This window comes from Haliotis asinina, chromosome 9, assembly GCF_037392515.1.
Source record: "Haliotis asinina isolate JCU_RB_2024 chromosome 9, JCU_Hal_asi_v2, whole genome shotgun sequence".
Taxonomy (NCBI): domain Eukaryota; kingdom Metazoa; phylum Mollusca; class Gastropoda; order Lepetellida; family Haliotidae; genus Haliotis; species Haliotis asinina.
Genome location: NC_090288.1, coordinates 37,958,369 through 37,985,413, shown reverse-complemented (window position 1 = coordinate 37,985,413; position 27,045 = coordinate 37,958,369). Strand labels below are relative to the sequence as shown.

The window sequence follows — 27,045 nt, the reverse complement described above, 5'->3', positions numbered from 1 at the left end:
GATGTCAGCACCATGGTATTGATGTTCAAATCATCATCCCCTACTGTTCTACATCAAACATGAAGATGCCAATTTGTAAATTTGGGCTTCACCTGCTGAAGATTTGTTTTTATGTCTACATGTTTCTTTCATTTCAGTCATGCATATGTACCTGCTCATGTTAGAGAGTGAAAATATTGATGGTCAAGTCAAAGGTTCACAGTTTTCTTCTGATCACATATTTGACATTTCATGTTGGCTAAAGTGCCTTATTACTTACTGCTTGTCTCATCTGGTACCTTTTCCAGTTTGTGTGGCAAGTCTGGGACAGGCATTTAGAAGCTGAAAGGACATAAACAACAGGCACATTTTAATGAATGACAACATTATTTAATCTTGGAGACATTCAGAGAGATTTCTGTCTGTTAATCTTGTGAACACTGCTTGTATATTGCGTCTGTGGATACCAGGATGTTAACACAAGGTAGGAATTAGGACTGCTATCTAAGCTGACACTTTTTTTTATTTTCCAGAAACCCCCATCAGATGAAACATGCTCTCTTATCCTTAGTGAAAACTCCACAGAATAACCTAAAGATATGCAAAGTAAGTACTGCTTGGGATGCTGTGATACACGTCACGTTTTTTAGTTTTCTATCTTTGGTTTGTTCACACTATAAAATATGCAATCCCTGTACTTGTGACAAACAAGATCGAGACTCATGGAGTGGACTATGTTATCACATCCATCATGTGCTCATGATGTTAGTCACTTGATTGTCTGATCCAGACTTGATTATATAGAGACAACTGTGATATAACGAATATTGCAGAGTGGAAACAACAAACCGATATGTATCATGTAATTCATCCAGATAGTGGTGACCTGTGAAGGCCCCGGGGTAGAATAGACCTTTAGCAACCCTTTCATGCTGTAAAAGGCGAATAAGCTTGTCGTAAGAGGTGACTAACGATATAGGGTGGTCAGACTCGCTGACTTTGTTGACACTTGTCATCGTTCCCCACTGTGCGGATCAATGCTCTTATTGTTGATCACTGGATTGTCTGGCCCAGACTCTATTATTTACAGACCCCTACCATATGGCGGGAATATTTCTGTGTGCGGCATAAAACTAAACTCACTCACTCACCCAGATGGTGGTTCTTGGTTTGAATCACATTTGGCTTTCCTCTGATTCTGAGATATAGTGAAATAGGGTTGAACATCACACTCAAGCTATGTGTGTCATGATATGGGTGAAATACTGCCACATGTGACTTAAAATCTCAACTCACTCACTCACTCACTCACTCAAGATCACAGTGTCATAATATGGCTGAAATACTGCCTATATGACTTAAAATCTGAACTCACTCACTTTACATTACTGTGTAGCTGTTGTGGACAGTTATGGGGCTGTAGTTGTTGATGTTGCTGTGACTGTTGCTGTTGCTGTTGCTGTGGCCGCTTGTACCAATGCCATTGGTGAAGTGCCAGCCAAAATACCATGTTTCTAATTGAGACACTGCCACAGTGGCCTGCATGCTAATCCAATATCTAGGAAAATCTGGGTGAGAACTGGGCTTCAACAACCATAGTATCAGGCGACAGTGTTTTATCATCAGAGTCAACTAATGGGATCAGGTGGTAAGATTCATTGACATGCTTGATACATTGTCTGCAAATTTAGTAGATCAGTGACCACACCAATCAGTGTATTGTCTGGTCCAGTTCTTCCCAGACAAGCAGTGTTATGGGAGGTGACTGACTCTGTACTTGTTCTGCCCCAGAATGGCCAGGAGATATATGGCGCCTGTGTCAAGCAAGACCTCAGTGAAGATCTAGAGGACTTTTTCAAGGGAAGCCAACACAAGAAACATAGGTAGGTGCAGGGAAGATGCATCTTCACCCTTCTGTTTCACCAGGATAGACCAGTGAAGGTCTGGGGTAGAATTGGCCTTCAGCAACCCATGCTTGCCATAAAAGGCAACTATGCTTGTCGTAAGAGGCGACTATCAGGATCGGGAGGTCAGCCTCGCTGACTTGGTTGACAGATGTCGTCAGTTCACAATTGCGCAGATCGATGCTCATGTTGTTGGTCACTGGATAGTCTGGTCAAGACTCGATTATTTTCAGACTGCCGCTATATAGATGGAATATTGCTGAGAGTGGCGTAAAACTAAAATCACTCACTCACTCACCAGGATAGATGTTGTTTCCATATTACATGTTGATGTGGTGTAGAAATGTTGTTTTGATGACAATATGGCTGGAGGGCTGTCATAGATGGTAGATGGTATTATTTCTCTGCAGTCATGACTCTCGTGTCATGCTCCAGTTATGTACAGTGGAAACTGTCCAAACTGGCACTCACTGTGACTGAAGAAATAATCCAGTTTAGACAACATGCCGGATTGTAGAGCTGATGATAAATGTACAAGTCACTAACGAGACTGAGATTTTATGCAGGTGTTGACAAGTTGCCGGATTAGACAGATACTGGTTTTGACAGCTTCCACTGTATAGAGATACTGTATGCAGAATTATTTCCCTTATTTGTGCCAGGATCTGGTCATGCATTTTATTGCCTTGTATGACCCGATTATGATCCACAGTCCATTACCACCTAATCAATCCAATTCTTGTTTTATTTAGTTGTCTCATATATTTAAGGACTCTTTTTATCATTGTTTCAGATTTGAGTATATGTTATTAGATCTAGTCATAAAAATCCTCCTTGCTCCTGGAGGAAGGGGAGGTAACTGCTCACACACTTACTCACCTCGACACATTAAACCACAACGATGTCAGAACAGCAAGTTTGAACACACCAATGGCGATGGTTTGTATATTTTCATGTTGAATATTCCCATCTATATTATAGTCGCTGATAGATTATATTTTCATCCTGGTCCAATTTTGCATCAGGTGTAACAATATGACAAGTTTTGTTTCGCTATTTGTGTAATTAAAGGAATTCCTCTTTTGTATCTTGTCAAATTTCTTAGCAGGGTAAAGTGAGTCATGGAATGTTGCAGCCAGTATTGACAGATAAATCTGTTTAAGAATTTAGTTACAGAGACTGCCTTAATAAAAATTTCTCAGCAAGTTCCATTCTGTCTATGTTAGAACTGTCCTGTATCTTAAAAGTAGTTTAAAAAATGTGACTATATAGCTGATAGAATATCTAAACCACAGTAAACAGCTGTGTGTACTTGATAGAAATTGGTACAAACTGAGGGCCATGTCCATGGTCTAAGGGAAGTAATCATGTTTTCCGTTGTTAGATGAAGCAGTCATAAAATTGGATTGTCTGTCCATATTTTAAGCCCATTTGCTTGTCCATTCCAGGTTGTGAGCTCGTGACTTAAAATGAATAAATTATAAAACAAACCCAAAGTATTCAGGTCCAAATTAGGTGGTATAAGATTAGTCTTGGCATCAATTCTCAAAGTTGCACTTGATTGATTGAAACATATTTTATTCAATTAAGAAATGAATTGGGCACCAGTTATCCAACTTAAATAAGATCTGTCCACATAGTTACAACAGTATGTTACAACAAAGTTCAACAAGAGGCAGACAAAGGGTAATGATATGTACAGAGTTATCTAAATCATTTAGTGTTAGTGATGTAGATATGTACAGATTTAAGAACATTCTGATTGTCACTAAGTGAGAGATCTGCATTATGTAACACTTAATTGTCACCGGATGCATAATGCTGTTGAAAGCATTACAATTTACTGATCCACATAATATTCTAAAAGTATCAATTACCAGGACACCTTTTTTTCTAGAATTCTGTTTATCCCAAATGTTTTATTTGTTTGAATATTATCCATCTCATGTCTGACAGTTGCCCTCAGTTATCTTCCTCATGGCTGTGTGCTGGAGCGGATCTGTTCCATCCAGAAACTGGATGACCTGGACATCGAAAACATCTACCCCCTGTATCAAAGACTCCAAGCTCACTTCAAGGACCACCCCACAGACAGGTAAGCCTAACCTAAAGGACCACCCCACTGCCAGGAAGGCCCAGCTAAAGGACCAAAATACTCACAGGCAAGGCCCATCCTACAGATACAAACAACCTGAAGGCCAATGATACACACAGGTAAGACTAGTGCTAAGGCCCACCTTAAGGATCACCCTACAGACTGATAAGGCCAACCTCAGGGCCAACAATATTAATAGGTAAGACCAAGGCCCACAATACAGACAGGTAAACGCCACCCTACAGACAGATACAGGCCAACAATGCAGACAGGTAAGGCTAGTATCAAGGACCACCCTACAGACAGATAAGGCCAATGTCAAGGCCCACAATACAGGCAAGGCCAACTTTAAGGCCCACAGTATTGACAGGTAAGGCCAACCTTAAGGCCCACAATACAGACAGTAAAGGCCAACCTCAGGGCCCACAATACAGACAAGTAAGATCAACCTCAAGGCCCACAATACAGACAAGTAAGATCAACCTCAAGGCCCACATTACAATCAGGTAAGGCTAAAGCCCATCTCCAGGACCACCCTACAGACAGTTCAAGTCCCTCTCAAGAGAGTGAGTTTAGATTTATCCTGGCTCCACAGTATTTCAGTTCATGGCAGTTGGTGAATAATCAAGTCTAGACCAGACTGTCCAGTGATGAACAGCATGAGCATCAATCTACATAATTGGGAACAGTTGATATGTGTCTATCATGTCAGTAAGCCTGACCTCCCGATCTTGTTAGTCTTTTCTTACGACAGGCATGAGCTACTGAAGATCTGCTCTACCCGCATCTTCATGGTTCTGCCTCTTAGGAACTGCCGAAATCTCCAGTACTTGTTTTCATCTCACCCTCCTTTGGTTCTCATGATCTTGTTTTCCAGTAACATCTTTGCCACCAATCAAAAGTGAAAAAGGGTAGGGTAATACATAATGGTGATATGCTTTCCACCTAAAGGGGGGCACTTCAATGCAGCCTACCTGATGCTTATACATGTGACGCTCTTGTTATGGTCAAAACACTAATTTTCCCAAAACTTTAGTTTTCAAAATCGTTTTTCGGTAAATTTGGAATTTTTTATTTAACCAAGTATAATTTTACTCCTATTTCATTTAATACCACTGCCACTTTTTTAACAACCCTTATAAAGAGAGGTAACTGCCTCAGGGCATGCAACTTTAGGCCATGTGCTTGAACAGTGAACAGCCTCAGGAATGTCCAAAGTAGTGGTGAGCATAACTATTGTGTTTTTATAGTTCATGAATTGATATTTGTGAAGGTAACTTCTATCTGTCTTTTCATGTAAGTTAGGGTAAATTCATGTGTTTTTTGTTCATTATTTGGTAATTATTGTGGCAAGTTTCAACTTGGTCAAAATTATGTCAGCACATGTTTTCATGGCATAAGGTTAACATTTTCTCAGTGCTTTTCTAGACGTTTTCATGTTTTTAATGTTTTATTGTATTTCAAATGTGCTTAGGAGCATATAACAATATTTTGTGCTTTAGAATGAGTTTGGGAAGTTGGCAGTACAGACATTTGCTTATTTAGCAAATTAAATTCTGTTTATGGATTGCAATTTCTTAAAACTTACTTCTTCTAAAATTTTCTTTCGGTTAATCTACTTAGAATTGGAATGGATGGATATGTCAAGCAGGTGGACACTGAATAAAATCATACATACATACAACAGACAAGAATCATGTTGTTCGCAAAAGGTCTGTACGACGTCACCTTCAGGGATGGTTATGGAAGCATCCAAATGTTCTGTGTTTTGATATATGCTGTCTATCTCTTGACTGAAATTATGACAGTCAAATCGACAATAAGATGAATTCAATTATTCTGCATAGATTTTGTTGTCTGTTGTAACAGACATCCCAGGGTAGAATAGGCCTCCAGCAACCCATGTTTCCCATAAAAGGTGACTATGCTTGTCGTAAGAGGCGACTAACGGGATCGGGTGGTCAGACTCGCTGACTTGGTTGACACATGTCATAGGTTCCCCATTGCGCAGATCGATGCTCATGTTGTTGATCACTGGATTGTCTGGTCCAGACTCGATTATTTACAGACCGTCGCCATATAGCTGGAATATTGCTAAGTGCGACGTAAAACTAAACTCACTCACTCATATTGCCAATCATTGTCTTGTTCCCTTGCCACGCTTGTTTCAGATTGCACTGCTGGAAGTGGTGTTCCACCTTTCCTTTGTACTCGGCTTTACATTAATGTGTCTTCAAATTGATTTCTTTCTGTGTTGAGTAATATAATTTTTTCATGAAGGCTCGCTTTTTGTCACTTAGCAAGGATTTGAAGTCTTTTGTGATCCATAACTTGTTATTTGGGAATATTTCGATAGTTTTAGTAGGTATCACATTTTCCACACAAAAGTTTTTAAAACGTGTGATGAAATTCAGATGATCAGGTTTGTCATTATCTATGTTAAAAACAATTCAGTCGTTGCATTCAAAACAGCCTCTAAGATTTTCAATAGACTCATTAGTCTTTAATTCTTTCTGTCTTGAGCTTCCGTCTATACGTTGGTAGGAGAAATACACTATTGTGATCTGATAATCAAATGGGGGGGCTTCGTGTATGATTTGTAGGTCCTCCTTACATTTCCATAGTATTTCTGCGCCTGGTCCCGCTGGCGAACTGCCCATAGCTTACCTCTTTTCCTGGTGGTTTCTTCTCTGATTTGGGACTAGAATTGCATTCTGGGGGGAAAGTTTACAGAAGATTTCCATGCACCTGCAGTTCCCTACAGCAGCTCATCTGGAGCCCATGATGTCCATATTGGTTGGCCATTATTGAATTGTGCTTGTCTGATGGAGGGACTTAAAATGTATTTGTTATTTATTTGTTTGATGAGCCACTCACCATTAAGACCAGAATATCTGTGACTGTTTCAGAATTCACTGGGGACTTGATGGTCCATACACTCGTGACCTATGGATGATGGATTCAGAGGTGAAGGCCAGTGTCTCTGTAGCTAGTCTAGAGTTTGCTGTGGACAAGGTGAGTACATGTGCTGTATCTTTCATCATTTCTTCAGTTCAGTTTATTCAAGCGACGGTGATGGGGTGTACTGGAGTGGGATTAGTGAAGTGTGCTGCAGAGGGTACCCACCCCCCTTCCAATCCCCTGAAACTCGTGAAGGTCCCGGGGTAGAATAGGACTATACTTGTCGTAAGAGACGATTGGTTCCCAATTGCGCAGATTGATGCTCATGTTGTTGATCACTGGATTGTCTGGTCCAGACTCGATTATTTACAGACTGCCGCCATATAGCTGGAATATTGCTAAGTGTGGCGTAAAACTAAACTTACTCACTCCAATCCCCTGAACTAGTTTCCTAGTGCTTTACTAAGATAAGGTTATCCTTAAAACCTTAACTCCTATTCTTTAATATTGCACTAAGGCTAATTCAGATCTTCTTAGCGCTGTGTGAAGGGAGACTCTGATGGTTGTCCCAGTACCCAGACCACACCCGACGACAGGCCAAGTCTCCGTCACCCACCTACCACTAGTCATAATGTAATATGGCTGATTAAGGGGGCACAAATATTTCGCCATCACAAGTCAGAAACGCAATTCCACAATATTCTGCCATGCACACTTGGCCATGAGGATGTGGTTTTTGGGATTTCTGAGACAACGTATCAGCTCATTATGCTGTGTTCTTTTTCTAGTGAAATATCACAATCAATAACATGCTGGATTTTTTAATTGTTCAAACCATAAGATTGTGAATGAGTTGCATTTTTATGACCAGTTATTTCACAGATGTGTTTTCTTTTCAGGTGAAGAGATTCCTGATTTCCAAGACCGTCCAGGATTGTTCCATCATTGTGGCACTGCAGCCTGTCAAACAAGGGTAAGTGCAGAGTAGCAGGTAGGTGCTCAGGATGTCAGTCACTGGATTGTATGGTCCAGAATTGATATTTACAGAGAGCATTTTGGGTGAGTCAGAGGGTTAAAGGGTAGCCTGGTTGTTAAGGAGTTTCTGGTGTCCCGAGCAGTGATATTGCTACTCACTATGTCGAGTCTGAATCAGCCAACTATACACTTGGAAAGATGTAAAGCAGCATAGTTTCTTGATGTTCTGTTATTTAAGGACCGCCGTCATATAGCTGGAATACTGCTGAGTGCGGCATAGAACCAAACTCACTCACTCACTCACTTTGGGAGATGCCTGGATGTAAGTTAAATATGATTTTTATATGTGAAAGTAAAAACAACGTAACCTGATGAAAGGTTATTCTAAGAAATAGATAATCCAAGAATACATACCTTTCAAATCTTGTTCATATTTCGAATTATCTATAAGACTTTCATTGTCAAATTAAATGATTTTTTTTTTCATCAGACTTCTCACGAACCATTCTGATCACTTCTAGGGTGTCTGAAGAAAACGGCGTCATACTCTTTAATGACGCTTACTACCGATACTCCATAGAACTTGTCGACCTTGACCCCAAGCCCTTTGACAAGATCGAGCAGTACTACGGACAGGATATGGACATTGTCCATGCCTATCAGGAAACCATTGGCAAGTCACGGACCAAGTCAGTATAACACCATTAGGAGGCCTTCCTCAATGTTACATATCTGAAAGCCTCTGTGATTGTCCTTGGATTGGTCGCTAATGGACAACGGTCTGGTAGGGAACTGAAATCAACAACAGCACTTGACTGACTCAGGTAACGTTGTCTTCACACTTCTCTTCAAGGCAGTACTTCCTGTTGTGAACGCCACCATCTAAGAGATGTTGGGTTGAGATGCCAGATTGGAGATGTTAAACATTCTTCTCATGGGAGCTCTTCCCCCAACAGGTTCTGTAATTTCAACTGCCAAGGTCAGTGGATAGTAAAATAATGTATTTGTTTTTAGTATGTTTGCAAATCTGATCTTAAAGATATTTTCTGGTTTCCTGTTTATGACTTCCATACCAAAGTTCTGATTCCATGCTCTTTGTATAATTATTACCTCTTAGCATTAGGTGGTCTTGGCATGTGAAAATAATCATAGGACTAAAATGGTTATACCAAGTTCAGATTTAATGTCGTATTGGTAGTTAGTTTGTCCTTATTGTCACAATGAGAACATGGCTTGTTATCAGTCATGGAGAATATAAGTTGTAGTTGTCAAAAATGTCTGAATGAATGAATACGAAGATGAGAAAATGTAGTTTAATGTGAGATGTAAACAATTTCAATGCAAAAATGTGTCAAACCTGTTTGCTACAACAGTCATAATCTTGTTAAGTGAAGAATGAAAGATTTGAATGTGGACATGAATAATCTGGCATATTTGTTTGATTTTATTTCTGTTATGATTCTGTATATCAATACAAAACCAATTAGTGCAAGGCTTAGAAGATCCTCTGTTTTCTTCAAACAATTCCTGATATTTGTTTGTCTGGATCAGTTCAGAGACAAGACTGTACCAATGCACACAGAGTCTGTTTGGGGATTCTGGTAGGTCGTTTTTGTTTGTGCCATATTTCTCCACAACCACAATAGTCACAGTTGTTGGTTCATTTTGTGATAAATTAGGTGCTTGGTGTAAAAGGAAAATGTATTTTCGTTTCAGATTTTGTGTGAACGATTGCTTCAAATGCCAATTGTGAAATATGTGTGTATAATAAATATATAAGTGTATAAATAATAAAACCCCATAACAAATCACACATATAACTAATCAAAATTTTTAAAAAAATAATAATAATCTCAGGTTTAGTGATAGACAGCCATTGTCGAGTCTTCTGTGTCACCTGAGTACTTATGTTGAGGCTTGGATGTAAAGCTGCGCTGGGTTAAATGATAACAATATTTATTTCAACTTCTATAGTTTATTTATACTTCAAAAGAAGTAGTCTGAGGGTGCCAATACACATGACAGTATGGCTGGGTGTGGAAAGTTTCATGAGATGCATCATATAGAACTGTGATACACAATGTGAATCTGACAGTCAATTTTATAATCAAAGTTTTGTTTAGGGGAGATAACTGACAACAGAATAAATTAAGTCCCTTAATTTGAAAGGATACAGACTGATGGAAGTTAGAATCTCTGACGATTTTAAGTGGGGTCACCCATTTTGTTTGGGGGGTTGTTTGTCAATTTTGTACATAAACATATTTATGAATTAGTGGGCTGGGGTCTTTGAGTTTTGTTCATGACATCAGGAAGGGAAGACTTACTATCTGTACATATAATTTAGGGGTGGGGACAGAAAGTGTCAATCTCTTTGTACATACTTATCCATAAAAATCATCATCCTCGTCTCTAATTTACTGAACAATAATAGTTAGGGATATATGTTAATTTTAAAATAATGAATAATATTTTGTCAATGAATAAATAAATCATCAGTCATAAAAATACCAATATCCCTAAATCATTTTGTCCCATATAAAAAGTAAACAATGAAAGCTAAGTTTTTTGTTCTTAGATATGACTAGAGTGCAGAATTAGCTTGAGGTACTTATCAAATCTCCATTCAGTCAAAACAAGTTGTCATGAATGTAGTACTTGCAGGAAAGGATGATGCTAAGTAGATAAAGTAGACCGATGTAAATCCCAACAATGATCAGTTGGGAACCAAACGTCATCGGAAATAGGCCATATTCACCAACAAATTATCATGTCACGTGTGTATTTAAATGGTGCTGTGAATTTGTCAGTACGATTCTGGATTTGTCCAACAACATATATAATGACTATATTTGAGGTCATATTTTGAGAGTGTATGATCATGCTGTTGATGTAATTATTGTTTATAACAGATAATGCTCATGCAGGGTGTATGGAAGAAAATTTGTTTGATTGGCATAATATACATGTGGCATTCGTTGTCAGTAATGGTAATACTCACAATATATATTTTGTTATATGATTGATATACTTGTATTAGTTTTTATTTTCATGTGCATGGTTGTCAAATATTTATGTGAAGATGCCTTGCCATGTTTATTTCATGTCACACTGCTCACAGAACATAATAATGAAAGTAATATATGTTGTGAAGGAAATAGCATTTGCATTACCAAAGAGGTACTGGGATACAGGGGCTAAGAAATGGGGGGAAGGGGGGTGCACACTTCGTTTTCACCTCACTTTCAATGATTCTTAGCAAAATTACAGGTCAAAAGGGGGATGTGCATCCCCCCTCTGAATAGGCTTATGTGGATACAAGAAGAATAAACATTTATCAAAAATGTCAGAAATTGTGAACTATCAAATAAGTTCAGTTTTAGTTAGTTTGTTTTGGAGAAAGTATAGCTAGGTATGCAGTACCCAACACCGAAGATTACGTATTGTTTCTTCTGTGTTTTGTTACAGAGTTTCATATTTTTTTGTTGACCTGTATGTTTCACTTTGAAATTGACACAGAATTGTTTGTGATCAAAATACCTGTTAGTGTCATGTGATATCCTCAATGTGTTGTGCTGGTTTTTGCAAATTCTTGCATTTAGTGATTAATCAAATTCACATGTTCACATAAAAACAGGCATGATCTAAGGTTTGATAATGGCTGTAAGCTGAAACAGTTAAGCGGAAGTTAAGGATGAAAACCGAGCTGTTATACATAACCACTGAATAACTGTTTCCCGCTTGTCTACTTTAGTCATTACCCAACATTGGAAGGTATACTTTCTTTTGCCCGTCAGTGGAAGGTTTAAAGTGTGTTTAATGTGAGCTGCAAGTTTGAAATGTACACATTCGCCCCTTCCTTACCGACGCAGGTGTGGAAACTCTAAAACAATTAAGTGTAATAAAACTAAGTGAAGGATGTCGAGTGAACCTAGAAATAAGAGGTATTCCTTTTTCAGGGAGTTGTTCATGGAAAATGATAAGGTCTCATTTAGAATGTATTTTGTCATGAAATGGAATTTTAAGCTATATCCTGGATTGTTTTCTGACAAAATTCAATGTTTGTTTACTTAGACCTTACCAATATTATCGTACAGAAATGGATCTGGTTTTGTAAATGTTAAATGGCAATACTTACACGACTTGTTTCACTGCACCAGCTCTGGGAAACATGTTTCCATGCACTTGTGCATGGTTGAGGCACTAACACTGCTTGGTAACAGTCATGACTTCTCCCAATGAGTACTCCTGAAGGAATAGATGGTGTCAGTATAATAAAGGCTGTTTATCAAGCATATGTTTCCATGCAATAGTGCATGCTTTGTTGTGGGGCAGGACCCAAGTCCTGAAAGCTCTCACCACCTGTGTGGCAGACATTTATCAAAATAAGATCAATATGTTACGTAAATACAGTCCATGATGTTAATGAATATTACGAATGTATGGTATATATGAGCTTAACTATTTTCCAGGTGTATACACATACGTGTGGTGTACAGTCTGAACTAGTCATTGTTGTGAAATAGTAGTTCATTGTGGTTGAATTCAGTGAAACCCTGTACAAACTAGTAGATTTTGTTTGTTGTTTGAAATATTCTAAAGTTCATAATCAGTTTTGAGATGGTTGTCTTTATATAATGGAGTCTGGACCACACAATCCTGTGACTGACATGACATGCTGTTTGTGAGCTTGTCTAACTGCTCACATTCATCATGAGAAGCAAGGGTGACTGACCCGATCCAACCTGTATCTTAACAGGATGAGTGAATCATGTCTTGTGTGTATATACTTGTGTGTATATACTTGTGTGTAGCAATATTGGACCAAGTTTGTTAAGAAAGCAGGGTGTCCAGATTGTTAAGGTCCTTAATGACAGGGTTTCTCTATTTTTGCTTAGGTGCTACTTGCATATCAACTAATAATGCTTATCATATTGAGCTTTAATGTACAGAACTATATTTTGTATGTTTGTATTTGCTAGCCTCAATCTGTGAAACCTCTTTAAAGTGGACATTTGTCTGTACAAACTCTGTATGAGTTCCATGTTAAACCAAACATCCACCTGACTGGGGTAGTTCCTTCTATGCCTCTGTGTGATTTATTGTTGGTTTCACAGGGTTCCTGGAGCAACATATCCAGATTAATCAGGTTTCACAGTGGGTTGTCATTTTTGTATTTTTTGACATTATCAAACATTTAAACAAGTGATTTTTCAGTGTGCACTGCCGCTTTTGACAAATCTGTAGTTTGCTGGGCTATACTGTTTTGTTGTTTTGCCTTACAAGAAGAGCTGTAATGATGCTTCTTTGTGTGACAGATGACAGAGGGATTGTGAATTAGTTGTTAACTTAGTGGCAAGTATAATACAGGGCCTACATTTTCGAAGCTGTCTTAGTGATAAGATAATCGTAAGTGCCATGCTTCGAAAAACTAGACCCAGGATTGTATTTTCTCCACAATGGTTCTGAATAGTTCAAGATTCATTTCGCATAATGTCACCATTACCATAAAACATTCATGTTTAGATTTAAGTATTATGGGATTGAACTGGCATGCAGATGGTTCAAATGATCAACTTTCAGAATTTTGCAGTTCACAGAAATGTTTTGATAGTGATAATTGTCAAGTGGAGAAGCCTACCATATTTCCTCCAATTATCCTTTACAAGACACCAACGTGGAACAACAAATGACAGGGAAAATGGTGATGTTTGTGCCTCCAAGAGGAACGAGCTGTCTTCCACCAGCAGTATCCGAACTTCATGATCTGAAGACAGTGACAAGTGGGAGCAATGATAAGTCTGTGTTACAAGATACTGTACCTTCAGATTTAAAAATTATGTCTTAATGGATTATTTTGTAACAGCACAAAACCTCATGTCACTTCCCCACCTACTGAAGTGATGGGGTAGCTCAGAGGTTAAAGTTAAGTTAAAGTTTTCACTCAGTGCCAGAAAACAGGGTTTGTTTCCCCTCATGGTCACAATGTGTGAAGCTCACTTCATGGGTTCCCTGCTGCAATATTGCAGGAATATTGTTGAAAGTGGTAACTATCAACATTCAGTATGACATCACTGTCAAGTTATAAAAAAAATTAACAGGTACAAATGTCTTTTTTGATATGGCCTCACTTTCCTTGCACCAAAGACGATATTGGTACTTACAGCAGGCATGTTTTTGTGCCCCTTTCTCGAGATATATTCCTGAAACAGACATGTAAAATCAAGTAAAGATACAATTTATATGATTGTTGTGAGAATGTTTGACATCCCTGTTACAGAGGATATTTTGACCAGCTTTTTTCATGTAAAATTTCTGATAATTTACCCATAAAATAGTCTCAGCTGATCTACCAAAGGTGTGGAAGGTTTACACAGCACTGCCTTCCGGTGTTAAATATATATTGCACCAAGTTATCCATATCAGCAGTTTTGAATTTAATGAAACTACATTAAAACCAAAGCATCCACCTGTTCCTTTATTTTTTATTCTCCAATTCCTCCCACAGCACTATTCGCAGGTGGTAATGAAAATTGTAAAATATTAATGAAGCACACACAGTATACCTCCAGAAAGCTGTGTGCTTTGTCTGCACACACAGTAATGACAAAATGTTGCGGTCATGAATATTTTTTATCAGTAGATGTATATCATTTTACATGGATTTACTGGTATTGTTCAAGATCTATTCCATCAGAAGCTAACTGTTTTCCCAGGTGTTGTTGAAATCTAGAGTTCAGGTTGGTTGATGTTGAGAAAAAAACCCAATGTTCTGTGTCTGCTACATGTTGCATTTTTGTAGCCTAATTCTCATTTTCTGGCATATTTTGACCAATGTTGAAATATTTTTCACCAAATGAATAAAAGATATGAGTATATATACATGTCTTTGTTATCATTCACTGTCTAGACCAGAAAACCCATTAATTATTATTGTAAGAATGATCATGGTACAAAGACACACAATAACATCAGTCTAATGGACCAGACAATCAGCATTGATCTGCACAATTAGGAACTGATGACATAGAATAGGCCTTCAGCAACCCATGCTTGCCATAAAAGGTGGCGATGCTTGTCGTAAGAGGCGACTAACGGGATCGGGTGGTCAGGCTCACTGACTTGGTTGACGCATGTCATCGGTTCCCAATTGCGCAGATCGATGCTCATGTTGTTGATGACTGGACTGTCTGGTCCAGACTCGATTATTTACAGACCGCCGCCATATAGCTGTAATATTGCTGAGTGCGGCGTAAAACTAAACTCACTCACTCACCCCAACCATGGGTTGCTGAGGACCTGTTCTACACTTAGACACCCTCCTCAAGACCACCCAACCACTTGCCACACTCCAAACCAAGCTTCAGACTACGGACACTATCTTCAAGACCGTCCAACCAATAGCCACACACCAAAAGAGCATCAGCCCAATGACACCCTCTTCTATACCATCTAACCGATAACCACACACCAAACCCAGCATCAGACCAGTGACACCCTCTTCAAAACCACCCAACCAATAGCATCACACCAAACCAAGCATCAGACTAATGACACCCTCTTTAAGACCACCATATAGATAAACCCACCATCAGATTTAAATGACACCCTCTTGAACAGCACCCAACCACTTGCCACACAACAAACCTAGCTACAGACTAAGGACACCCTCTTCAAGACCATCTAACCAATAGCTACACACCAAACCCACCATCAGACTAATCACACCCTCTTCAAGACCACCCGTCTTTTGACTTTTTGTCATAGTTTAGCTTCATTTTATCTTGTGAAACTTTCAAGTTCTGTCTGGCTAACTTTTGCTTTTGATAGTCTGTCCCTAAATGTAGACACATACTCTAAGAGATTGATCTCAGGTCTGTCATTGAGCCATTGTTCTTTTAAGTGTTTTAGTCGCCTACGCACAGTGTGACCAAACACAAGCTCAAAGGGGCTTAAACCCTAAACTTTCCTGAACTGACTGACAACAAACAACAACAAATGCACACCCTCATCCCAATCTTTCTCTGTCTCAAAACGATAAGTCTTGATCATATTCTTCAAAGTTTGATGAAACCTCTCAAAAGCTCCCTTTGACGCTGGATGATAAGCACTTGATGTATCTTGCTTAATACCTAACTGGTACATAGCTTGTTGAAACACCTTAGACATAACATTTGAGCCCCGATCAGACTGAACATCTGGCAAACCATCTTAGGTGAAAAACTTGATCAAAGCCTTGACAATCACAGGAGCAACAATCATACAAAGCTGGAAATCTGGCAGAAGCACACGATTGTGAGTAAATACTGATTACCAGACTTAGTCTTAGGTAGTGGACCAACACAATCAATAATAACTCTAATAAAGGTTCCTCAAAAGCCGGTATAGGTTTTAAGGGAGCAGAAGGAATTTTGTGATTTGGTTTTCCAACAATTTGGCATGCATGACAGGTCTTACAAAATTCAGCCACATCTTGTCTCACACTGGGCCAAAAGAAAAGTGCCAAAATTTTCTCACAAGTTTTGTTTACACCCAAATGACCTGCCATGGGACTTTCATGTGCCAATGAAAGTACATGTACAAAAATACGAAAATACAAGTACAATTGATTGATTTCCATTCATCCTCCGCAGGAACATCTGGTGACCTATATTTCCTCATCAAAACACCATCCTTGTAGTAATAACAAACTAGAACGTTGCTAGCCTCCTCAAGAGAAACAGCCTTACTAGCCAACTTATGCACTTCAACATCCTCACTCTGTACACTGATAAGCTGCTCTCTGGAAAGAACATGTTCACCACCTGACAAACTATCTGACTTATCAAGAAGTCCTGAAGAGCTTTTATTCTTTGAAGATAAGTCATCCGTCTCTTCCTCACACAAAGAATGATCCATAAATGTACCTGACAAATCATAAATGGTATCATTCTGCAAAGACGTGTTGGAAGAAATGCCTTACGACATTGAGCGAGTCACTGCTCAAGACGGAAAAATACCCGGAAATTCATCCTCCAACTTTTCTGTACTGACTGGACTCTCCGACAAAACAGTTAAAATTGGATCAGCAGAAACTTTGGACCCCATAAGATCTTTACTGATCAACAAATCGACACCAACTTTCACCTCACCTGAAAACAGATCTGAAGTCAAATTCACAAAATGGATAGAAGAATTGCCACCTACCCTGAAGCAAAACATCTGAGTTAGCTGAAGACTTGTCAGAAAGAGGCAAAATATCCTTCAAAATCAAAGATTGAAGAGCTCCAGTATCCCTCAAGATAATAACGGGCCGTGGGGTAGAATTATCTCCCATAAGTGACACAGAACCCTTAGACACAAAGGGCAAAAACTCCTTCCAAACTACAGAATCTGAAGACTTACTCTCACAAACAAAACTCTCCTCAGAACTACCTGGAAAAAAAGGCCTAGGTGCGATGGACACAAAAGCATTTGGGCAACCTGTAGCCTGATTTTTAAACTGGAGTTTGTAACATGCAGACAGCAAATGACCTGGTTTTTTACAATACACACAAACAGGATCAGAACCACTGGTAGTCTTAGGCTTACACTGAGAAGTATGTGACTGCTTGCCACTTGAATCTGAACCTGTTCTAATACCACTGTAATCTGCATGTCCTGAGGTCTTAATCGTGGAAAAGCCCTTTTGGCCAGAAAACTTTGTATTACCCAGAGACTTAAAAGAACTCTTGTGAGTCAAACAATCATCTGCCAACATTGCTGCCTTATGCAAGTTGTCACCCTTGAAATCTTCCATCAACACTGTCTCAAACCATCAAAATCTGTGACCTCCTTAGACCCACACCACCTATCAAACAATGTTTTCCTTTTCTCTAGCAAACTCTACAAAAGTCTCATTATCCCTTTTGTGAGCATTTCTGAATTTTTGATAAGCCCCAGGCACTAGCTCATAAGCTTTCAAAAGGGTACTCTTGAAAAGATCATAATTTGAGTTTTGCTGTACTGACAAGGCTGATTAAGCATCCTGAGCTTTACCCTTCAAAACAGTTTGCAACAACGAAGTCCATGACTCCCTAGGCCACTTGAGATTTTCAGCAACTTTCTCAATATGTAGAAAATATTTGTCTGCTTCTTTCTCATTAAAAAGGGGTACAAGCCTAGCACGCCTTGCAATGTCAAATGAGGAAAAATCTGAGGTCTGAGAAGGGTTTTCAAGTTTTTTCAGTGCAATTTCTGTGTCAATTTCCAATTTCTTCAATTCTAATTCCTTTCTGTCTTTGTCCCTTTCCCTTTCTCTTTCTATTTCCTTCTCCATCTCAAACTTTCTCATTTCCCTTTCTCCTTTTTCTCTCTTTTTCTTTTTCTATTTCCATCCTTTTCAGTTCTATTTCTAATGTTTTCATTTCCAACTGGTCTGAATATTCCTCTGGCACCATTTCCAAAACATCATCTTCAAAAACACCCTCATCAATATAGTGATTCAACACAATTCAACAAAATCTGAAATTTCCTCATTGCAGGTTTGGCATCAAGTTGAGTTTGTGAAGAAATTTGCAATAAATCTGATTTCCTCAACTGACTAATTGTCTCAGAGTCAGGGGACAATACAAACTTCTCATGTTCAAACACCATTTTGCTGGTTCCTCAATTAACTTGTTGCAAAATTGAAATACATTTCACAAATGGTCTCAAATGTCAAATGAATTCTCTCCCGGACGAGCCCCCAATTTTGTTACGGTTAAGAATTTACTGTGACAAACAATGTAAGAAATCCCCTTGTGAACCAACAAAACAGAACAAGTCATAAACATTCAAATTATGTATTATTATGCAATGAGAGCAAGGTATACGAAGTCACAAGTCAATTTCACTAAGCTGATTACAAATACAATTCAAGAGAGACAAAATCTAAGTCAGTGGGTCACAAAATACATTTAGTAGTAAACTCACTAAAGTATTGGTGTGAGAGAGAATCAACTATGCAGAATGTAAACAGTGTCGGTCTGACAGCGGATAATGTAGGTTCAGGCATTGACGGGTTTTGATGATCAAGCGTTGGTAGTGATGTATATCCTCCAGTTAATATGAATGAGTGTCACCCTCAACATGGCAACCAGCCTTTTTATATATATATACAGTCACTTCCCGATAGTTCGGGCACTTCCGAACATCATTAACACTGTAGAATGCCCTCGAATCCCGGAAGTAAACACATAGAAAACTAGAAGCAGATAAATTCCAGAAAACCAGAATCCTAAAATGAAATGTGACCCATCATAATTATTATTCAAAACACTAAATGTTGTGACCCAATAATAATTATTACTTAATTAAAAACAAAAATGTACAGAAAATACACACTCTTAACACTACACACTAAACCAGCATCAGACCAATGACACCCTCTTCAAGACCGCTTGGAAAATGGTCCCACACCAAACCCAGCATCAGGCTGTCAAGACCACCCAAACAATAGCTTCACACCAAACCCGGCATCGGATTAATAGCACCCTCTTCAAGACCGTCCGTCAAGTAGATACACAGCTAATCAGCATCAGACCAATGCCTCCCTCTTAAACACTGTCCGTCCAACAGCCACATACCAAACCAGTAGCAGCCCATTGACGCCCTTTTCAAGGCCACCTAACCACTTGCCACACACCAAACCTAGCTTCAGAATAAAGACACCCTCTTCAAAAGTGCATGACCAATAGACACACCCCAAAACCAACATCAGAATAATGATACCCACTTACTGAGTGCCAGACCAATAGTCACACACCAAACCCAGCATCAGCCCAGTGACACCCTCTTAAAGACCGTCCGCACAACAGCCACACACCAAACCAGCATCAGTCCAATGACACCCTCTTCAGCACCAACCACTTGCCACACAACAAACCTAGCTTCAGACTAATGACATCCTTTTGAAGACATTCTTTCCAATAGTTATACACCAACCCAGCATCAAACCAATCACACCCACTTTAAGATCATCTAACCAATAGCCACTCACCAACCCCAACATCAGACCAGTGAAACCCTCTTCAAGACCGCCCAACAGCCACACACCAAACCCAGCATCAGACCAGTGACATCCTCTTCAAGACCGCCCAACAGCCACACACCAAACCCAGCATCAGACCAGTGACATCCTCTTCAAGACCGCCCAACAGCCACACACCAAAACAGCATCAGCCCAATGACACCCTCTTTAAGACCACCCGACCAGTAAACACACACCAAATCCACCATCAGGGACCTTCGCAGGTAACCCAGCATCAGCCCAATGACACCCTCTTCAAGACTGCCCAACCAATAGCCACGCACCAAACCTAGCTTCAGACTAAGGACACCCTCTGCCACACCTCCGACCAACAGGATCACACCAAACCCAGCATCAGACTAAGGACAACCTGCCCAAGACCATCCATCCAACAGCTTCTCACCAATAGGCACTAAAAAAAATGTTTAGCAAATTGTTGCAATGCATGCTTTTGAATTGAAGTGTTTCGCAATATGAAAATTCTCTGCAATATCCACCTCATATTTATGCATATAAATTAACATGCATGAAAGTACAAGTGTGTGTCCATACTAAAAGTGTAACGTCAACAAAAGTAAAACTTTGTTATTGGTGTCGGAGTGAAACAGATTTGCAGACTGGAATATGTTATATGTTTAGTCAATGCTTATAAGTGAGTGAGTGAGTGGGTGAATATAGTTTACTCAGCACTCTGCAGTATTCCATCTACATGGCGGCAGTAAATAATCGAGTCTGGACCAGACAAACCAGTGATCAACATCATGAGTATTGCTTAAAAATCTGATATTTTTTTTATCATTCCAAATGAACTGAAGGAGGATTGAGAATGATTGATACAAATAGATTTATTAAAACTTTGAAATTATCCACCTTAGGATGTTATGTTTTAAAATGTGAAAAAAATATCCATTCAATATACCTTTCAAACACATATTTATTTTTGGAGCAAATTGTAAAACTTTTAAAAAAACCCTTTCTGACATGAAACTATTTCACAAACATTATGTTGACCCAAATAATATTTAAGAAATTCTATCCCAACCACTATGGTTCAATCACTACTTCAAAAACTTTCATAAAGATTTGGTTAGAGAAAAGAATTATAAATACTATGGATATATTTGATATATTTTTACTATCAACAAAATCTTTAAAAGAAAATTGTCATATCAAACGTACTGTTTTTAGATTTTAGATATTTGCTGATATTACCTAAATAATTTGAAACATACTTTAAAGCACTGGCATTATATCCCATTTTTTATGATAAACTTATTTCCTACACGTTTTTGATAAATAGCAGTTTTTATTTCCTGAAACTGTCTTTGATTCAAAATATATTTTACAGTTATAGAAAAGGTTACAGTGAGTGAGTGTGAGTGAGTTTAGTTTTATGCCAGCTATATGGCGGCAGTCTGTAAATAATCAAGTCTGGACCAGACAATCCAGTGATCAACAACTTAACATCGATCTGCACAAATAGTAACCAATGACATGTGTCAACCAAGTCGGCAAGCCTGACCACCTGATCCTGTTAGCTGCCTCTTACAACATGCAAAGTTGCCTTTTATGGCAAGCATGTTTGCTGAAGGCCTATTCTACCTTCACCGCTCAGAAAGGGTTACAAGATACCAAGCTTATTGACTTTCAGTATATAGATTTCTACAAGGTATTATTTATACAACAGAAGAATTGGTCAAAGTGAAAAATGTTGTTAGCAGTTTGTGTTGTTTTTGCAATGATGCAAATGAAAGTGTCATGTGTAATGGAAAGGATACAGATCTTGTGGATAAACTTACAAATTTAAGAACTTTTATCCTCATCTAGTGATATCATCAAAAAACATGATTTGGTTTGGTACTCTTCATGAAAATAGATTACTAATCACATCATAGCAGCATAGAGACATCCACATATGCAGTATTAAAAATATGCTTCAAAATCTAACTTCACAGATAAAAACTCTAAAACAAATATCCTTTGGAGAAAATCATAAAAAAAAAAAATAGTAAAATGGATAATTTCAGTCATAAATGGAGCCTTCTCTCTCCAGTACTTTGACTATTCTAAACTCTACTGATTTGTACCTGACATTATCAATACATTATCTATGGAATGATCTATGCATGTTTCTGAATGATTTATTCACATTGATATACCTGTACACCATTTAGCTGCATAACTTTAAGCTGTATGTATCAGTTTTGTATATATGTGAAATGATGATTTTGGGAATCAATAAATGAAAAACAACCTTAAACATTGGTTTCAAATTTCAAAAGTGTTAATCGCACAGATATATGTCCAAAAGCAATAATCAAGGTTATGCATCACTGAATACGAAGTTTATTTAAACAGCTGTGGTACAGTAAGGTGTCATGTCGAAAAATATAAATTCATGGTAAAATGATGGCAATGACGTATTTACCTTCTCAATTCTAAATATGAATATTGAAACTTTGCATATGAAAATGACACTGCCGCTGCTTTTATAAATCAACGGACGCCGTTCCTCGTCATTGACTTGATCTATATTTTTTGACTATCCATAGATAGATATAGTAATGTTTATATCAGTTCTTTATGTAAATTGATCCGGGTTAGTATTGCGTTTTAGTAATCCATGCTTGTTGTTTGATGCAACTAATGGGATGAGGTGATCAGGCTCGCTGATTTCATTGTATCCCTGTTGAGTAGATGCCCATGCTGTTAAAGACTGGTCTAGACTCAATCATTTACAGACCTAAGTCCTACAGCTGGAATATTACTGGGTGAGGAGTAAAAGCTCAATCAACCTAATAATTATTTATGTATGCAGTGATGCATGCATACCCTCAAATCTTTATATTTATGCAGTGATGAATGCATCCTCAAATATATATACTTATATATATGCAGTGATGTATCCTCTCAAATGTTTTTACATAAGCAGAAATGTGAGCATCCTCTCCAATCTTGATAAATATATGCATATATGCAGTGATGCATGTATCCTCAGTTCTTTACCTACATGCAGTGATGAATGTATCCTCTAAAATGTTATATACTGAATCAAAAAAGAAACTTCACAAAATGTAATTTTTAAAATAAGGAATAATTTTTCTCTGGCATCACGAGCAAAAGATCGTCAAATCATCCCACATCATTTGCGTGACAGATTTCTGACGGTTACACAAACCAGGGCTGAGATGTTTAGAGGTTGACTGTCCTCACAGACCATTTGAAACTGGTCGCGGGCTGCCAATCTCCATTCTCGACGTCCATATCGTGGGCCAATATTGACACCATTTCATCAACGTCAGCGTCTGCTGTGGGCCTAACATCACCTCCCATGGACCCAGAAAGACTGGAATCGAGTCATCTTTAGCGATAAATCCAGGTTTACCCTCAGATTCGCCAATGGCAGGCATATTGTCTGGAGATGACGTCATAAATGGTATGCCCAGTGTTGCGTACAGGAAGTCGACAGATTCGGGGGCAGAAGTTGCATGGTGTGGGGGGCTTTCTGTGGAACTTCAGAATTTGCAAACACTTAGCGCTACCTTGCAAGAGCAATGGCGCAGAATCCCGAACCATGTGTTCACAAGCATCAGGCAGTCGATGAGGAGACGGTGTGTGGCAGTGGTGAATGCACAGGCTGTCCACACAATATTTATCTGAGAAATGTCGAATTTTTATTCTTGTGACTTGACATTCTGTATACCCATGTTTTGGAATGGCGGTGTAGCCTAAGGGGACTGATTGTGGCACAGTCAGTGTATTGAGTACGTCACACAGATCTCAGTAATGAAATAATAACGTAACTATCTTACCATCTCTTGTTCTTTCATAGTGCCCTGAAGAAAGAACGTGAAGTTTCTCTTTTGACTCAGTATATATCTGTGTGTACATACATACATACATACATACATACATACATACATACATACATACATACATACATACATACATACATACATACATACATACATACACACAGAGTTAGGAATATATGCAAATTTTGAAATCATTAATAGTGATTATATATGTATTTGACACAGACAAGATATCATAAAATACCAATATGCCTAACTTATATTGTCCAGTATATGCAGTGATGTATCCTCTCGAATGTTTACATATATATACTAACGCAAACATGTAGCTATGTATCCTCTCAATGTTATATACTCATGGTAAAAAGTTAAGCAACACCCCTATTTTGATAAATGACAAACTGGATTTATTGCAGCTGGATGGTGACCTTGGCATGCTTGGATTTTGTGTCTTACATGAAGAAGATAACAATGAAACAGTGAGTGAGTTTACTTTTATGCCGCACTCAGCAATATTCCAGCTATATGGCGGCGGTCTGTAAATAATCGAGTCTGGACCAGTCAATCCAGTGATCAACAGCATGAGCATCGATCTGCATAATTGGGAACCGATGACACGTGTCAACCAAGTCGGCGAGTCTGACCACCCAATCCTGTTAGTCGCCTCTTACGACAAGCATAGTCACCTTTTATGGCAAGCATGGATTGCTGTCAGCAACAATGAAAATGAAGTATGAGACAAAGGACAACATTTACTAACATGATGGTGTTTATTGAGCAAAACAAAAATAAGTAGGCGATAAGCAACAAATTTCATCACTGTACATGTTTGGAACCTATGTGGAGGAAACATTTAAGTTTGAAAGGAATAAAGAGAAATGGTGCAAGGAACAGCTGAATGTCTCCAACACCTTTTCATGTACAGGAAGCAAACAGTATTCAGTGTATCCTCCTCTGTGTTTGACAGATGCACACCTATTGGGCATTCAACAAACCAACTTTTAAAAAGTTTTCTTTGGCATATCGTTTCATTTATGCACTATGGTGTTTCTGAGCTGATTCAAACTGTCCACGTGATTGTCACGTCTGGTAAAACTGCGGCCAATCTAATCCCAAACATGTTCTATGGGGTTCAGGTCCGGACTGACATTGGGCCACTCCAAAGATTCAATTCTAAGATGACTTTTGGAGTCCTAGATAACACCTGCGCGGTGAGGACGTGCATTGTCGTCATGGAGGATTAGATGTCGGTTTGAATTTGCAAGCATGAATAGCATAAGTGTATTAATTGTTAATGACCTCACCGAGGTACGAAACCTGTGAACATGGTGAAGTTGTTGCCTGTCTACACAGACAATATAAATGTTAATCTTTTATTAACTACTCAAAATATATTCTGCCGAATTAATTGTATTTTAAACAATTTTATCACTGGCAGTTTCGCCCCTAACATTGTTTTCTATTTTGTTGAATATACTTCATACCTAAGAAATAAACTCTTTTTGCACAATTAAATAAATAATCATTCCAAATTCACAACATACCTGTGGATTACAACAACATGTTAAAGTTGTTGCCAGACATGGTGTGTGCTGGGCCTCTGGCACATGTAGCTTTTATGGAGAGCAGTCATGTGACCTGTCTCTGCAACATTTTCAGGGACTGCATGTGCCAAAGCCCAGGATGTACCTGTCAGACCACAAGTAGGGTGGACTGTTTACACCAACATCAATGTGAGTGCTGGAAAGTATGGTGAAGTGTTAGTGCCAAACGGATTTCAGCCTGTGACATTTGAAAAAGATGGTTCTTTAAAACAGACGACCTACTACAGTAATGTGCTGAATAAGCTCCATGGAAGACAGATACCCCATTTTTAGACTCCACAAAGACTGTTCATAATTTTTTAATTGACATATATCAATTCAGTAAGCATGGGCCAATATTGTGGATACCTGCACATTCCATGAACAACGCTACATGTGCCAACGCTCCCCTAATCAACAAAAACCAAACCAAAACAAGAACAATTGAATCAGATGCGCGATACACGGTCATCTTTATTGTCATCATTCCTCAAATGGTACAGTACCAAAGTCTGTATTTGCACGATCATAAACAATGCACACTACTGTACAATATGTATGTATATTTTAGACAAACATTTGAAGACGGTAAAGTTAGCTGAAGCCCGACATGTTAAACCAGGGATAAAACACAGGAACCCTGTTCCCCTCAACGTGTGCAGTACTGCCAGCTCTAGAGGAGGTTTTACAGCAGCAGACACGCATAATGCATCGTCTCAAAACATACCAGCAGTTAAACATCCATATAGTGGAGCCAACGATGTACAGTAGTAGACACGCACAATACATTGTCTCAAAATGTATGACCAGTTAAACATCCACATAATACAGCCAACGGTTCACAGTAGAAGACACACATAATACATTGTCTCAAAATGTATGACCAGTTAAACATCCACATAATACAGCCAACGGTTCACATTAGTAGACACGCACAATACATCGTCTCAAAATGTATGACCAGTTAAACATCCACATAATGCAGCCAACGGTTCACAGTAGAAGACACACATAATACATCGTCTCAAAATGTATGACCAGTTAAACATCCACATAATACATAATCCACGTACATATGAGCAGAAATTCGACTCTCCTTCCCTTGAAACAAGACATGGATAAGTGAAGAACAATGAAAACACTGCATACGCAGGCTATTTTGCTCGTATAAAACCCAGTCATCCTTTCCCGATATCCGTACACCTGGGACACATAGATCACACACAGAGTATATACATAGATGTACATGGCCGGGGATGGATACAACTACAGATCCTTTAATCTCCCATGGTTGGGGGGCGCATACACCTTCATCATGGGGGGACGCAACACCAAATCCAAAATGTAGGGGTGGGGTTGTGCTGCCTTTAGCAATCTTCTGACGGGGAACATCGTCACACACAGTGCGTACGTGGGGAATCGCACCCTGGCACTTATAAGGCTAGTCAACACTTTAACCGCTCTCTAGTTTTAGTTGAAACATATTTTATTCACAATGTGAAAAGGATCTGAGACAAGTTCTTTCAACTTATAAAACCCCTCTCCAAAGACATTTACAATCACTTATTAACATCACAAGAAATTATTAGAAACAGAGAAAGATTGAAGGATAACAGAGGGAAATGTTATAACACAAAAGGTGTATAGAGAGAAGACTACTGGAATCGTTTAGATCGGCATATGTATTGATGTATTTTTTTTAATTAGAATTTCATTTTTATGGTTTGTCAGATCTGCAATGCCGTTTAAAATAACAGATAATGTA

At 38.7% G+C, this 27,045-nt stretch overlaps 1 protein-coding gene across 1 annotated transcript in view; it reads left to right on the top strand.

The window, feature by feature from the left end:
• LOC137296791 (inositol-pentakisphosphate 2-kinase-like) overlaps positions 1-9,696 on the top strand; it is a 106,024-nt gene extending 96,328 nt beyond the window's left edge. Inside the window, exons 8-14 of the mRNA XM_067828645.1 lie at positions 513-585; positions 1,771-1,862; positions 2,677-2,822; positions 3,840-3,978; positions 6,888-6,993; positions 7,779-7,852; positions 8,376-9,696. Coding sequence (XP_067684746.1) covers positions 513-585; positions 1,771-1,862; positions 2,677-2,822; positions 3,840-3,978; positions 6,888-6,993; positions 7,779-7,852; positions 8,376-8,553 — 808 coding nt within the window. The 3' untranslated portion in view covers positions 8,554-9,696. The remainder of the gene's footprint in view (positions 1-512; positions 586-1,770; positions 1,863-2,676; positions 2,823-3,839; positions 3,979-6,887; positions 6,994-7,778; positions 7,853-8,375) is intronic.
• Positions 9,697-27,045: the final 17,349 nt, after the last annotated feature.